General features: G+C 37.8%; 1 protein-coding gene across 2 annotated transcripts in view; it reads left to right on the forward strand.

Moving 5' to 3' along the window:
* LOC117291838 (advillin-like) overlaps positions 1 to 15,906 on the forward strand; it is a 57,261-nt gene that overhangs the window by 17,505 nt on the left and 23,850 nt on the right. For both annotated transcript variants that reach the window (XM_033773770.1, XM_033773771.1), the window contains exons 3-9: positions 436 to 501; positions 1,891 to 2,021; positions 3,015 to 3,120; positions 4,873 to 4,983; positions 5,641 to 5,834; positions 7,041 to 7,119; positions 7,620 to 7,718. In XM_033773770.1, coding sequence (XP_033629661.1) covers positions 436 to 501; positions 1,891 to 2,021; positions 3,015 to 3,120; positions 4,873 to 4,983; positions 5,641 to 5,834; positions 7,041 to 7,119; positions 7,620 to 7,718 — 786 coding nt within the window. The remainder of the gene's footprint in view (positions 1 to 435; positions 502 to 1,890; positions 2,022 to 3,014; positions 3,121 to 4,872; positions 4,984 to 5,640; positions 5,835 to 7,040; positions 7,120 to 7,619; positions 7,719 to 15,906) is intronic.

Here is a 15,906-nt window from a genome sequence, read left to right on the forward strand (position 1 = left end):
CAAAAGAGCAGGGCTCTGGTCACCCTTATTAATACTAGAGCCTGGCGTACATTATTTCGTAATCCGGTTTTGGCTTGTAAGCACTACCATCACTACTTCTCAAATTACCAAGTTGGCTAGTAAAAACTGTGCAAGCTACTTGTAATCACAGCCTTTTTAAAGTTTAAAATCTTGGCTGCAAAACTTCCTTGGGGCAAGCACAATGCAGAGTTTACTAGGCCCAAGGGGTGTCTTTTTTCTTGTAGTTCCCGTTAGTTACACAAATTCTACAAATTGCTCGCTATACTTTTACATGCAAATTTTAACATTGTGTCAAAGAACTGACTGAATTCCAAACAGGTTGTCCATAAGGACAGTTTGTATGGGGTGAACGTTCTAGAAACTTTAAATGGGTGAAGCTATCTTACACTTTATGTTCCTCATTTATTTAAACAGACCAGAGCATCAGGATCTACTTTTGTGTGGAACATCCATTTCTGGCTCGGCAAAGAAACATCTCAGGTACAGTATGGTGTTTTTTAATGTCCCATCCAAAGGATAATAATAATAATAATAATAATAATAATAATAATAAACCATTCTTATATAGCGCATAACACATAGAAATCAAATAGTCCCTAAGCGCTTCTGAGAAAACACAACAGAATACAAAGACAAGATGTACTGGGTAACAAACAAAATGGATGAATTAAATGATAAATAAGTGCGTCTTTAAAGCAATCTTAAACCTAATAATGGAATCAATGTTTTTTATGTGTTCCGGGAGATTGTTCCATAAGGTTGAGGCAGTGTGAACGAAGCTGCGTTCACCATATAATTTGGTCATCACTGGTGGAATAACAAACAACTTTTTCTTATTAGAACGAAGATTTCTAGAAGGTGTGTACAATGTTAACAGCTCTGTCAAATAAGGAGGCGCAAAATCATAAAAACATTCATATGCTAACAACAATATTTTGAATGAAATGCGAGAGTGAAGCAGTAAGTGATGTGCACTTAGTGTCATCAGTGCCAAGACTGGGACTCAAACCCTAGACTGGGCCCCTGTCTTTATCCACAAGGATAAAGACAGGTACCTTGCTACTCAGATCCAGTGATTCCATTGAATACAATGATACATGTATCATTGGATAAATGCAGTGACTAAAAGCTACCGTACCTGTGTTTGTTTTGATTGGTCTGATGTCACCTCAGACGACCAATCAAAACACGGAAAGCGTAATTTCGGTCGTCTGCATGCTGTGTCCACGTACGTGTGTATTGTACATGTATAGTCCATGCATATATATGTGCTTATACTTGCATGTAATGTTGGTGTAGAATTTGACTGCGTATTTCTATATGAGATGAATGTAGGTCAAAGGTGCATGTACATGTCGACTGGAGGCTGGTCTCTGGCTTTATTCACTAGCCTCGAACTGTGACGTCAGATGTTCAGGCTACTCAAACCCATACTCTGCTGATCAGAAACGCCAGAGATTGCCCATTAAACACCACAAGGACTACTGCAGATACAGAAACTGTTATCTAGAGTCTTTGATATATTTCCATCTATTTGATGAGCATATACACCCAGTTTCGAGTTCTGGCAGGAAGTGCCTGGTTGTGGCATACAGCGTCACATAGATGTACATGTATGTTCAGGGGACAATTTCTCAAAGAACTAAGAATGATCTTAACTGCAATTCAATCTAATGGCTAATATGTAAAGTGTGATGTCACAATACAAATCACTATGGTAATGCTGCCATTTGTCTTGCGATGAATGTTATTGCTTTGTGAAATTGACCCCTGGTCTTCCTTGACCCTAACAAACATCTTAGATCGATCTCTTTCAATTTAATATAAACAGACTGGCATTGAATCTTTGAATTGATTGATTTTTTGTAGGATGAGGCTGGTGTGGCAGCCTACAAGACGACAGAGCTGGACGACTCACTAGGGGGTTCCCCTACCCAGCATCGGGAAGTACAGGAACATGAATCCAAACTCTTCATGTCCTACTTCAAGAAAGGAGTCATGTAAGAAGAATTTCTGATATTTTATTCATATTTTTTACCCATACACCTATGTGTGTTAGCACTGTATACTCAGTACTTTCCCAAGTCCTGTGAAAAATAAATTCAAAGGCATGTAACTCGGGTGGGTTTCGAACCCGCGGCCCTTGCAATTCTATAGAGCAGTGTCTTACCAAATAGACAACCGAGATTGCCCGGCAGCTAGAGGCAGTTCAAATCCTATGTTTTTGGAGCGTGTACCGCAACGATATCGAATAGATGTTAGTTTTGCATCGGTGATAAAGAATATTAATTTTGGTTTTTACCCATGCACCGATGTGTATTAGCACAGGTTTCTCATTACTTTCTCGAGTCCCGTGAAAAAAAATTCACACGCATATTACTCGGGTGGGATTCGAACCCATGACCCTTGCAATTCTAGAGCAGTGTCTTCCCAGCTAGACTACAGAGGTTGCCCGGTAGCTAGAGACAGTTGGAATCCTATGTTATTATCCCTGTTTATCGGGCAAACTTTTAGACCATTCCTCTAACTTTCTCAACTCCTTGCGGAGTAATGGTTTGTTTTCAACTAAAAATGTAGGCTAAAATAGCAAATCAAAGTGACGTCATTGATACCCATGTGAACCCAAAGTAGTCCTTCTCCACATGCACAGATTACCTTAGTGAGCCCAGAAAGTATTGAGGAGAGCCTCTAAACGGGAACTGTGTTTCTGTTAGGGCAATCCTTTGTGCTCCAGCTGTTTCTTTTTCCTTCCTGTATTTAAATTTATCTTTGCTGTATTTTAAAATGTTTTTACCTAATTAATGTGCATTATTGTACTTGTTATCTACCCGAGCAATGAAATTAATGAAATGTAACTACTAGGATCAGAGATTAGTCCACTCATACATTATTCAGCCATTTTCGTTTTACGCTTTTCTTAGTTTTTTTTTATTTAGGATTGTTTCTTTTGCTGTTTATTCATTTGTTTGTTTGTTTGTTTGTTTTCTTGACAGCTATAAGGCTGGTGGTGTTGCGTCTGGCTTCAAACACGTGGAGAGGAATAAGCACGACCCCAAACTGTCAAAGGTCAAGGGCAAGCGAAGTGTCAGAGTCCTTCCTGTAAGTGAATCTTGTTAAAACTACATGTATGGACGAGGATTATATTTTTTAGAAATCCCATTTGCAAACCATGCCCTAATTTGTGCAACTGTAGTATCCCTTACAGTATTTATCTTTGTCCCGTTTAAACACGCCCAGGCGGCCCTCATACATTATTTTTCATTACGTCACGCCATGTGCGCCTCTCTAACTCGACGGGTATATAAAGCTCGACTGCACACGCACTCACTCTCGCACTTCGTATTTCTACTGAGCAGGCACAGCAGACTAACCGACCAGTCGTATTTATACAACTATTGCTTTCAGTACAACCAACTTTCGTTTTCAATTCGACACTTATTTCACATTGCTTTTCCTAAGACTCTTGTTGCTGCGGTGTGCTATTTGGCAGTGGTACACAGCTAATAGCGAACCGCAGCTACAAGCCAATTAGTTAATTCCTACAAGTTTTAAAGTACATTATTATTTTTGTTGGCACAAGTATTGCCCCATTTTTGTTTAAATACAAACAGGCAAAGCAGCCAAGCTCGTAATACTTTTCATAATTTCATTTAGTAATAAAATATTCCAGCAAAGAACACGCTACTAAACAACCATTACATGTACATAGGTTTAATGATAAAATGAACGCCAGTTGGGCCAAATTCTCAATTGTTCACAAGGAACCAGAAATGGAGGTTAAGACTCGTTAAAGGGTTTTCATTGTTGATTTGTTAATTTTATTTTATTTTTATGGCTAGGTTTGACTTTCCCAACAATATGATATAAGGCCGTGTCCGAAACGACGACTTCGGCTACAGCTACGTCTAGATCAGCGCGTCTACCAGTGTTGAAGAATAGGCAGACGCGTGCGATCTAGCCGTAGCTGTAGCCGAAGTCGCCGTTTCGGACACGGCCTAAATTGCATAGCCACAAACTACTGTAAACTAAAGTATTTGAAGAAACAGAATGGCGCACACATCAAACTCAAAATGGTTAGCACCAAATTGGGTCCCAAAAGTTTGAAGAGACCCTTTCTCATGCTGCCACCATCTCGGTCATGTTCCCCATATCCAATAACAGTAAGGATTGCTAATATCCAAAAGTGGAACCAGACTATTTTTTTTTCTTCCAGCTTCAGTTTTGTTGCATTGATTTAGATTGGAGAAAAATCAAGATGGACACACCATGATAGGTCTATACGAGCCAAACTTGCACATTCTATTCCACAACACCTTTTGGTTCCATGCAGTTTTTCGTATCATTAGTAACCAAATACCAATAGTAATAATAATAATAATATAGGTTTTCTCGGTCAAATTCGGCAAATGAGCAGCCAGTTTCATTTTCATGCGTTCGAATTAAAGCTGTTTTGCCTCTCCAGTTGTTACTGCGTTTCAAATTCAGAATTCGGCCATTAAATTTTGCTTTGAGTCGAGTCAAATTCCTTTAGCACTATGTTCAATTTTGTGTTTCATCATTGTTTTTTGTGACACACACGCCTCAAGAAGCGACTGCGAATTTGAATGCTGCTTTGTCGAATTGTTAAATATTGTTAAATCGAATGACGCGTTATTACATTTGACTAATTATAAATTGTGAAAATTAAAAAATTATGAAATCGAATTACCCTTTTGAGTAAGATTCGATTTTGCGCGAAATAGAATAGTTTGATGGTTATATTGGCTGCTCATTTTCTGAAATTGGCCGAGAAAACCTATAATAAGCAAGACTTATAAAGCGCACTTTACAGAGATGATTGTTTGATTTTAGGTTCCATTGTCGTGGGATTCCTTCAACAACGGCGATGTGTTTATTCTGGAGCTGAATCAAGTCATCTATGTCTGGAGTGGATCCCAGGCTAACCGACAAGAAAAGATTAAGGTAAGGTTGCCAGGCTATCTATCCTTGTGCATTGAGGGAGTCTTTCAGACCAGGCAAAGTTTTTTCAAATGTCCAAATCAGAACGATAGATAAATAGATAGATAGATGCAGGCCTGGAATTTCATCTTTTGCAAAGGGCATTTCGTTTTGCAAAGGGCACTTCCATTGAAAAGTCTTGACGTCTTTGGGACACGATTGAAGGGACACCAAGGCCCAGACCAGGGGCAACAGAGGCTGTGGCCTCCATGTAATTCCAGGCTGGAGGTGGATAGATAAACTATGTTTAACATTCTACTTGATTCACTGTTAAATTTTAAAATAACAAAAAGGGAAATTCCCATTTGGCTCAAAATTTCATGGCAAAGGATTTGGAAAAATGGTGTATTAGCCAGCTTTAGCCTCTGCATTGTGAAACTGAATTATATTTGTGTTTGGACAAAGTGTTGAGTTTATACGCTTTTCCACGACTTGCCGTGTTTTTAGTGGTAAAGACAGAATACAGTGCAGGGGTCGTGGGTTTGAATAGTCTCTAAGGAGCCTGTGTTTTTTTTCGCAGGACCCGCAGCGAAGACATGTATATAGATAGTACTTATCACCGATGGGTTAAACCCAGCAAATCAGCTAATTTCTGGAGTGTTTGAATTCACTCTATTGTAGGGTGGTCAGTTTGGAACGATGGTGAGGGATGACATGTACGGTGGCAAGGCACACATTGTCTACCTCGACGAATCCGACCAGATGCCCGAGGAAGTCATCAAAGCCCTGGGTCCTGTGCCAAAGACCTTCAAAGAGTCCGAGTCTGATGATGAGACGTTCGTGAGGCAGCATGTGTCCAACACCAAGCTGTACCAGTAAGCCACTTACAAGTTTCTCAAAGCGCTTTTAAGCAATTTAAGCTTAATTTGTTAGTAAGATTTGAAACTTTGCATGGTGGGAGTATTAACAGGTGAAGTTTGCGGTAGCACCATGTGTAAATCTCTTTTGTGCAGTGATGGTTCTGAAAAGAAACGGGTGGTTGAGAACTCAATATTTCCATCAGTATGCTCTGATCATCTTCAGGAGAATGCTGGACTCTGTTGCTAGATGCTCCTGAAGACGATCAGAGCATACTGATCGCAATGTTGAGTTCTCAACCACAGGTTCTTTTAGAGGAACATTACAAAGTTGGTAACGACAAAAATCTTGAAGATCACAGATTTAAATAAAACTTGCAGGGTCTAATGATGATGATAGTAGAAAACATCCCTTGAAATACTTCTGTCTTGAATGTCATATTTGATGTGAAATAAATAAAACGAATTTCCAGTTTGGAGTTTGTTGCTCAGTGAATGTTTTATTTGTTGTTATTTTTTTTTTAATCGATGTCACGCAAAATGTATAATCAGTTTTCCACTATTTTCTTGTGACCCAGATGGCCGATCGATCTCAAACTTCTACAGGTTTGTCAGTTTATGTATATGGTGGATTACATAAACTGCTAAACCCCAGCAACTGTTTTTTTAACAAAAACAATTCTGTAATGTTCCTTTAAAGCCATTGGTCACTTTCTGAACAGAACAAAAATTAAAAGTTCACAGATTTACAGAAGGTAATGGTGAAAGACTTCCCTTGAAATATTATTCCATGAAATGCTTTACTTTTTGAGAAAACATAAAAACAATTATCAATTCTCGATATCGAGAATAGCGGATTTATTGTAAACACATGTCATGACACGGCGAAACGTGCGGAAACGGGGGTGGGTTTTCCCGTTGTTTTCTCCCGACTCCGATGACCGATTGAGCCTAAATTTTCACAGGTTTGTTATTTTATATATAAGTTGTGATACACAAAGTGTGGGCCTTTGGGCAATACCGTTTGCCGATGTTGTGCGATTGCTTTTAAGAACCAACACTGTTCAAAAGAAATTAACACGTGGTGCTACCGCAAACCTCACATAACTTAATGTTGTTATTTGTAGTAAATTTATTCTAATTTAACAAAGTGGGGATGTGTAGAAAACAAATCTTCTGCCAACTTGCTTGCTGTAATTGATGTTTTCACTTTCTCTTCTTCAGTGTTACGGATGAGTCTGGTGCTCTAGTCGTTACAGAAAAAGCCATCAGTCCCCTGACCCAAGACCTGCTTAACTCCGATGTAAGTCAATATTGTATATCCCAAGTATTATTTCCGCCATTACTAATACTAGGCAATTGTAAACCTTTGTACACATTTTATGCCCAGGTTCCCATTTTATGCCCGTACCCACAGTGTGTCACACTAAAAGTCAGATATCAAGAATCAGTGCTTTTTATTGTTGCTCCAACTGGGCCCAATTTCATAGAGCTGATTAAGCAGAATACAGAGCTTAAATTTTGTCTGCCAAACAAAAAAGGTTACCAGTCACAGGTTGTGCATAGCCACTTATTGTGCTTAAGCAGCTGCAGAGGTGCTTACATGTAAGTAGGAAATTAAAAAAAAATCATTCTGCTAAGCAGAAATGAGCAGTACACCAGTCACAAATTGTACATGTGACATGGTGGTGTGGGCGGTTACCTTATTCTGGTAAGCATTATTTTGTTGTGCCTAGCTACTTTTTGCCCGGGTTTATCACTGTTATCTCTAACTCAATCTACCATTTCGTGATTTGTCCACAGGACTGTTACATCATCGATCAAGGCGGAGCCGGTATTTTCGTCTGGAAGGGCAAATCGGCCACTCAAAGGGAGAAAGTCAGGGCCATGAAGAATGCCGAGGTGAAGTATTACCACGGCAACAGCTGTCGCGGCAATCAAGCTGGACAGTCTGTTATCAATAGAGGGCTTCTTCATTGCACTGAAGCAGTCTCTGGGGTTCAAAGGTCAATCCAAAATGTCCTGTGTGTCTTCTGTCAGTATCTATCAAAATTTGAATTACTGTTGTTGAATCACAGTTTCATTAAAACAAAATTTGTATGGCCCTTTTCGAATCCAGGGCTGAGGCTTTGGATTCAGCTTCGTCTGAAGCCCTGAGCGAGTACGTAAAGCAAGCGCAGTTTTCAAAACAACTGTAGGGTCAAGCTAGCCTTAGCCGTGGTTTTGAAAAGAGCCTATCTATTTGGAAGATGAACAGTCATAAATAGGAAAATCAGAGTTTAAAAGCGGATAAGTTCACGGATTGACCCTCGACCCCCTTGAGCCTGTTTACTTTTCTTCTTGATGGTTTTGGAAGGGTTTTATCATTTTGGATGACGCTGTCTTTGTGGAATCACCAGAATCCCCAAAGTCTCTACAACCATGTCTGTCACTGACGATCCCCACCCCCCACCCCTACTCTAGCATGTCTAGCCCCCCTTCCCGTCACTCCCGCACTAAGATTAGTAATTTGTTTAGCCTCTCAATTTTTTTGGGTGCGGTGGCAGTAGTTGATATTCCCAAACTCACCATTGTAGCTAATAAGTCATGCAGTATAGTTTTAACAACTTACTTGGTTTTACCTTCTGAAGTTCATTTTTTTTTTCAATTATGGACTTCAACTTTACAGTTTTACAATTTTGTTTTGACTTTGGTGCTGGCCCATAGTTGAGAAACTTCTTTCATCCTTGAAAAAGAAAAATCAAATGTTTTGCATGGTAAGGTTCCAACATTAATTTAGCTTATGTCTCAAGTGTTTTACACCACATTTCTCTACAACATTCCATTCATTAACCATTCGCACTCTGCTAATTTGTCTTTCTATGTAGGCACCATCGACCCCCTGATTATTTCCCACAATGGTTTTTCATTGCAGTGTCATTATTTCACTTTGTGATTTGTTTGCATGCTAGCTACTTAAATTTTAGCCTTTTTAAGCATCGTGTATTATGCTATACCGTCTTTACCATCTTGTTAACATTTTTATACATTAACCTGTATTTTATATTTCTGCTTCATTTCACATGTTTATGTTTAAAGGAACACATTGCCTTGGATCGGTCGAGTTGGTCTTTGAAAAGCGTTTTGTAACCGTTTGTTATAAAATGTATATGGTTAGAAAGATGTTGAAAAAGTAGAATACAATGATCTGCACAAATATGCCTCGAAATTGCGTGGTTTTCTTTTTACCTCGTCCAATAACACAGTCGGCCATTTATGGGGACTCCCATAAGTGGCCAACCGTGATAGTTCGCGACGTAAAAAAAAAAACGTGCAATTTTGAGTGATACTTGTGTGGATCATTATATTCTACTGTTAAAACATCTTTCTAACCATATGCATTTCATAACAAACGGTTTCAAACACTTTTTGTGGACCAACTCGTCCGATCCAAGGCAACATGTTCCTTTAACTTTGGAGTGTAATTTAAAACTATTCTTGTGTATTGCGGTTTGTGGCGTCTCATGGCCAAGCGGTCTAGTTAACTTGACCCAAGCTCTGACGTTAGAATGTGGGTTCGATACCTGGTCATGACTCTTGTGCCGTTGAGCAAGGCACTTAACCATAATTGCTTTGCAAACAAGTTGGGAGGGTAGTGCATTCTGCTATACTGGCCAGGTTTCTAATGGATGATACCCATGCCTACATCCTTACAGACTTAACCCTGTTTTAGCCCCAGGAGTAGGTGGCAACATGCCTTTTGTGGCAGTTGATTTGGGTCGATAGCTCACATCAGTAAAATACACTGGACACTATTGGTAATTGTCAAAGACCAGTTTTCACTTTGTGTATCTCAACATGTGCATAAATTAACAAACCTGTGAAAATTTGAGCTCAATTGGTCGCCGAAGTTGCGAGATAATAATGAAAGAAAAAACACCCTTGTCACACGAAGTTGTGTGCTTTCAGATGCTTGATTTCAAGACCTCAAAATCTAATTCTGAGGTATCGAAATCGTGGAAAAACAATGTCATGAAAATAATTTTTGTCTCGGTGATCATGAGACGAAAATTATTTTTTAGCATGTAAAAATGTATTTTCATTACATTGTTTTGCTCATTTCTCAAAAACTACAGCACCTCAGCAAGTAATATTCTCAGGGAAGCTTTCTAATATCATTATCTTCAAACGGTGAAAGATTAATGTAAATCTGTGGACATTGTGTTTTGTGTTACAAAAAGTACCCAAATCCTTTAAGTGTAGCCCTCAACTTTATTTGGTCAACCGGTCTTGCCTTGTGATGCCAGGGCATTCTCTCATGAACAAAATAATACAAAAATAAGACATTTGCAAACCATTGATTTGGTGCTGGGATTTTATGTTTATACAAAACCACTATGGATGACTGAATTTATGACAAAGATAATTTTTTATTTGTTGTGTTTCATTTTTCTCTTTCATGCTTTCCGAGGATTCATAATTCCAGCTCATTCTTATAGTAGATTTTTTTAATTATAGAATTACATGCTTTTTCATATGTCATTTCATGCCTCATTTGTTATGATTTTTGTACGTGTATCTGTTTCGCAGATCATTTTTGGAATGAGACGTAAGTGTACTGCAGCAACCAAAAAACAAAATCTAAACCAATTTGAAAAGTACTACTTTCAAGTAAAACAAAAAAACAAACAAACAAAAACCAACCTAACCAATCCAAGCTAGTCTTGGCCCAATGTGGCCCGTAAAAACATAAACTGGCCAAGGAGTCTTTGACTTGTCTTGTAGACTCTCTCTCTTTAGTATGGTAGTGGGTGGAATACTGTTACTAACTCAAAGTTACTCAAACTCAAGACTCTCCTCAAGATATGGCTCAGCATTGGCTACTCGTGAGTATTTTGGATCAAATTCCAATAACGATAATGTAAGACTCACTAGTTTCCACGTGGGATTTTTTTTGGTAATTTTTGTAGCCATCAATTTCTTGTGAAGATGTTTTTCTCTATGATTTTCCCTAGAATTTACCAATACCTAACGAAATGCAAAATTATTTGGTACCTCTGCTCTTTTCTCATCTCAAAGTCTTCCCTTTCTATTATCAATCTAAGGAGCTTGTGAACTTTTTAGAATGATTTTGTAGTGAATATCTAGATAAGAAGAAAGCAAACTAGAAATAATGCACTGACATGTGTACTTTTCACTAAAATGTTTGTTGATGTTTAAATCTGACACATAACTGTAACCCCTTTTTGGTTTGGGGGTGAATTTTTCCGTAAACCCCAAAAAACCCATACAGTGAACTCCCATAGTGTTCACCGTACCTCAAAAAGGCAATTAGGTTTCTAGTTTAACTGTTTACCCTCAAAAGAGAAGTAACCAGCAATTTACAGCAGTTTGTGACAATTTTAACAACCCTGAAGCGTTCATTGGCTGGTTAATATTCTTCCTACTTTAGTCTAATTTCTGATTTTCCCTCCACCTTGTGATTGTACAAAGCCTGAAATGTAAATTTAAGCCTACACCTTGCAAGTGTACATGTACATGTAAGTCAGCCCTTGTACATGTACTTGATAAAATGTTCCTACTTTTCTCCAACAAGTACATACCTGTGTTGAGATTGAAAGAGAAGTCATTAAGCAAAACACACGTACCAATGTAGCCAGTGCTGTACCTTATCTTGATTCAAAGAGAGTATCTTGTAAACCAGTGTTATACTGGTGGTCCCTAGTTGTCTAACAAGCCTACAAATTATGCCATTTGTGGGTATCGAGACCCATAAACATTTCAACCCAGCGTGAGATTATACTAATGACTGACTAACCAATCGTGGAAATTTCCGGGGTCATTTTAACAATAACCAGTTTCAGTGACACAACAAGGTGGAGGGAATGGCCTGATGTTGTATGTCATGCGGAGGAGATAATACTGACAGAAAGTTTGTGCAGATTGTTTATATTTTTTTATTTTTTATTTAAAAAAAAAGAACACAGTTTCACTGCCACACATTTATCTCAAACGAACAATTGAAGGCGTGATGCGCATGACTCTTCACACATGCACATATCATCAGCTATGGCGACCAACGCAAGAGGTCTATTCACAGATCTCTTTTTTTCTAGCGGCTCATATTTTCACAAAATTTTGTAAATTGGAACAAGTGTTTAATCTTGTTTTAAAAAGCATGAAGCAATTGATACAAACCTATAAGGTTCATATATATTAAAACTTTTGCAAATTGAAAAAAAAAAACCTGGTTTTTAAAAGCATGCAGGTTAAAGTCGATTTTGTAATCACTCCTCCAACTGACTGCAAAATCTTGACATTCCCTCAGCGAGACCCTAGTAGCAGGTGATACCTTAATTACATCGCCAACCCGGTGATAGAATCCTGTTATTTGCCTCTCAAAATATTTAGGAAACCTTGGAGGTTTTCTTGTTGTTGTATTAATATATCTGAATGAACTACTCTGTGTACTCATGGGAAGTGTAGATATTCTAATGTAAGTAATACATCTTATTTATTTGATCTGTGGTTTTATTTAATTGGATCTGAGTATTGACTTGTGACATTTTATTTCTGTCTAGACATTGGAGCAATAGCTTGACAGATTTTTATTTTTGTATTTGTTTAAACTATTTGAGACAAATTATTTTCAAAAAGGAAAGCTTTGACAGCGCGGTACTGTGAAAACGCAGTTGGATATTGCAAACAACTTCATGACACTTACATTCATGAAGGAGAATACAATTGGAATAAACACCAGGGCCCAATTTCCAAGAGATCCTTAAGCAGAAAAAGTCTGCTAAGCTCAAATCAGGAGGATACCAGTGATGGATGGTACATGTTTCATGGCATTTTAGCTGGTAACCTTTATTTGCTCTGCCGAGAGTAGTTTATACTTTAGCTGAGCAGCTTTATGAAATTGGGCCCAGCAAACACACAAACCAACATTTGCTCAAGAGTGTTCTAGAAAAAAAAGTAACAAATAATATGAAATCATATAGATGTTAAATTTGCATTGGGGATGAAGAATATTAATTTTGGTGGTTACCCATACACTGATGTGTGTTAGCACTGTATACTCAGTACTTTCCCGAGTCCTGTGAAAAAAATATCACAGGCATGTTACTCGGATGGGATTCGAACCCACAACCCTTGCAATTCTAGACCAGTGTCTTACCAACTAGACTACCGAGGTTGCCAAGTAGCTAGAGGCAGTTCGAATCCTATGTTTTGGCAGATGTTTTTTAATAGATGTTAATAGTAAACTGCCTCTAGCGACCGGGCAACCTCGGTAGTCTAGTTGGTAAGACACTGCTCTAGAATTGCAAGGGTCGTGGGTTCGAATCCCACCAGAGTAACATGCCTGTGATATTTGTTCACAGGATTAGGGGAAAGTACTGAGTATACAGTGCTAACACACATTGGTGTATGGGTAAAAACCAAAATTAATAATATGAAATCAAATTAACATGGCGAACAATTTTTAAGAACGGTTGTCTAGGTTGTTATAATATGAATAATTCAATTGATAATATTTAATCCAATTAATTGTCTAATAATTTCAAACAACTGTTTGTAATAATCAAAATGGAATTGAGATTTTAAATTTAGTTTATTTTGAGGCAGCAATTTGTAAATGGCGATAATTTCAGTGTCATCAAGTAGTGCTAAAAATGTACATGTTATTTACTGTAACGTTGATGTCATGGGGAATGTTTAAGACGCATCTAGCAACAAGCAATGGCTGATATAGCATATTTTAGATTTTGAAACCCTGTTTTATCTCATCTGGCATTTACATGTAAATGTGTTGCAAGTAAAAAAAAAAATTGGGGTCAACCAGTTTCAAAATTTCATGCAAATTTTGAAACCCTTTTAGCAAATGGTGTATTTTGGACACCCTGTTTTATATTCGGTTACCCTGTTGTAAAATTGGGCACCCAGTTTTTAAATTTCCAACAAATTTTTAAACCCTTTACCAAATTTTGGCTGAAACCTTGCCCAACTGTGCTATCAATAGCTGCATTTAGCTACTTGATAATTCTCATTTTGATTTGAAGATGGTTTATTAAAAACAAAGACCGCCTCAGATATCTAATATACACATTTCAAAGAGTTTAGAATACAATAAACCAATCAAATGTAAAACACCAATATTAAAAAAAAAGTTGTTCCCTTCAGTCGTCCCTTTCCTTCAATCAACTCTTCCTTTTTTATAGCCCCCGTCATAAGCCATTTTTATGGGTGTGGAAACTGTCAATGCAGCGTGTAGTTGTTAATGGATTTTTCTAGACCCTACTAGCCATGTTTTGGAAATTATTTTTTACGTTTGTTTATTCATACTTGGTGGAGATGAGGACAAAGTAACCTTGAAAAACAATGCTACTTAGTTACACACTGATTAAATATTAATCAACCCCGTAACAACAATGACACTGAAATTAACGTTATAATGTATGTACATGTAGCAATGTTCTGTTTAAAAATAACACAATTTTATTCTGTTACTGTTTGAATGGTTGATATTTCTTGAAGGAGTATGTAATTGTTCATCCAAATTCTGATGAGTAGATTGTGGATATTTGGTTGTGTTATCTTTCATAGTGTTAGGTTTTGGCACAAATGCTTAAAAAAAAAGGAGCTATTTTTTTCCCCTTTGTTTTCAAATATTATAATTTTAGGAAGAAAATTCAAAGAATAGTGTAGCATTGGGTTTTTATGCATCAGTGTATGGAAAACTTAAAATCATACCGGTGAATGATAACACAACTAATTTTACTTTGAAATGGCATTCCGCCCAACCAGTCTAATTTCATTGTCGGTAGACCACTGTGGGCAAAGTTTAATCTCATACATGTAAGCATCGATTTAGAATTTTGTATTAATGTGTATATACACAGGTTTACATTCTAGAATTTTGAGTCTATTGACCCATTGCACTACGTGGAATGCACGCCCGCACAATGCATTTCTACCATTTCGGGAGTCGATTCCTTGGTGTACAAATTTGACACCCAAATGGCGGACACTATTGGCGCATGCAAATGCACTGCACTTTCTGAAATTGGTCCGGAAAATATATTATGCAGTCGGAAATATCAACCATCTCAACAGCTATTGGTAATTACTGTGTGTAGTACATTCAGAACTCATACTTCCAAAGTATGGAATGTAAATGTGCGTATCTGTAGACTCATAACTTGCTAGGGCGCCCTCTATGGTACGCAGAGAGGGTTCACACCACAGAGCCAATTCCCAGGGAATAAAACCCCAGGAAGTTCCTGGGGAATTTTAACCCCACCACCACCCCACCTTCATTTCACACTTGGTGTAATTTTCCTGTGGAAATTGAACACCCAGTATGGTAAACACTGGGGTTATCTTGCTTAACACTATTCCCAAACAGTGGTAAATATTCCTGTGAAAGGGGCTCTAATACACAAGAGAATTGTACTCTCTAATCCACGGCTCTTCACTTTTTTTTTTTTTTTTTTAATAACAACTGTTCAGAAATCATGTCTCTTATTCAGACATTGATGTTTTTGACCCGTGGTGGAATTTTCCCATGAGTTGCTTCTGAAATCATGCAAACTTGAAGATTTAAAAGAAACCCCATTGCACTGATTTCAAACCTTAAGGCCATTGCAGTCATGAGTCGTTCAGTTTATGCTTCATATTTTGAAGGGTTTTCGTTTCAGCGCAAAACTCGGTGTGACCATGTAACACAAATACTTCTCTGTAAATGCAATAAGGTAGTCTCCTGCTAAGAACTTCTGACTGCACATTACAGTGTGGATTATTGTTTGCTGCCCGTAAACCAATTTCCGTTTGCTTATTACTTGAAACCCTTCAAGATATAAACATTAAATATTGAGATATGATCTCTTACACCAAAACCAATCCCATTTGGGCAAGGTTAGAATATGTTCATGGTATGACCTTGTTGCATAATCAAGATCTGCCCTTGTTGCATAATCAAGATATGACCTTGGTTTATAATCATGGTATGACCTTGTTGCATAATCAAGATATGACCTTGGTTCATAATCATGATATGACCTTGTTGCATAATCAAGATACGACCTTGGTTCATAATCATGGTATGACCTTG

The sequence above is a fragment of the Asterias rubens genome, chromosome 6, assembly GCF_902459465.1.
Source record: "Asterias rubens chromosome 6, eAstRub1.3, whole genome shotgun sequence".
Lineage (NCBI taxonomy): Eukaryota > Metazoa > Echinodermata > Asteroidea > Forcipulatida > Asteriidae > Asterias > Asterias rubens.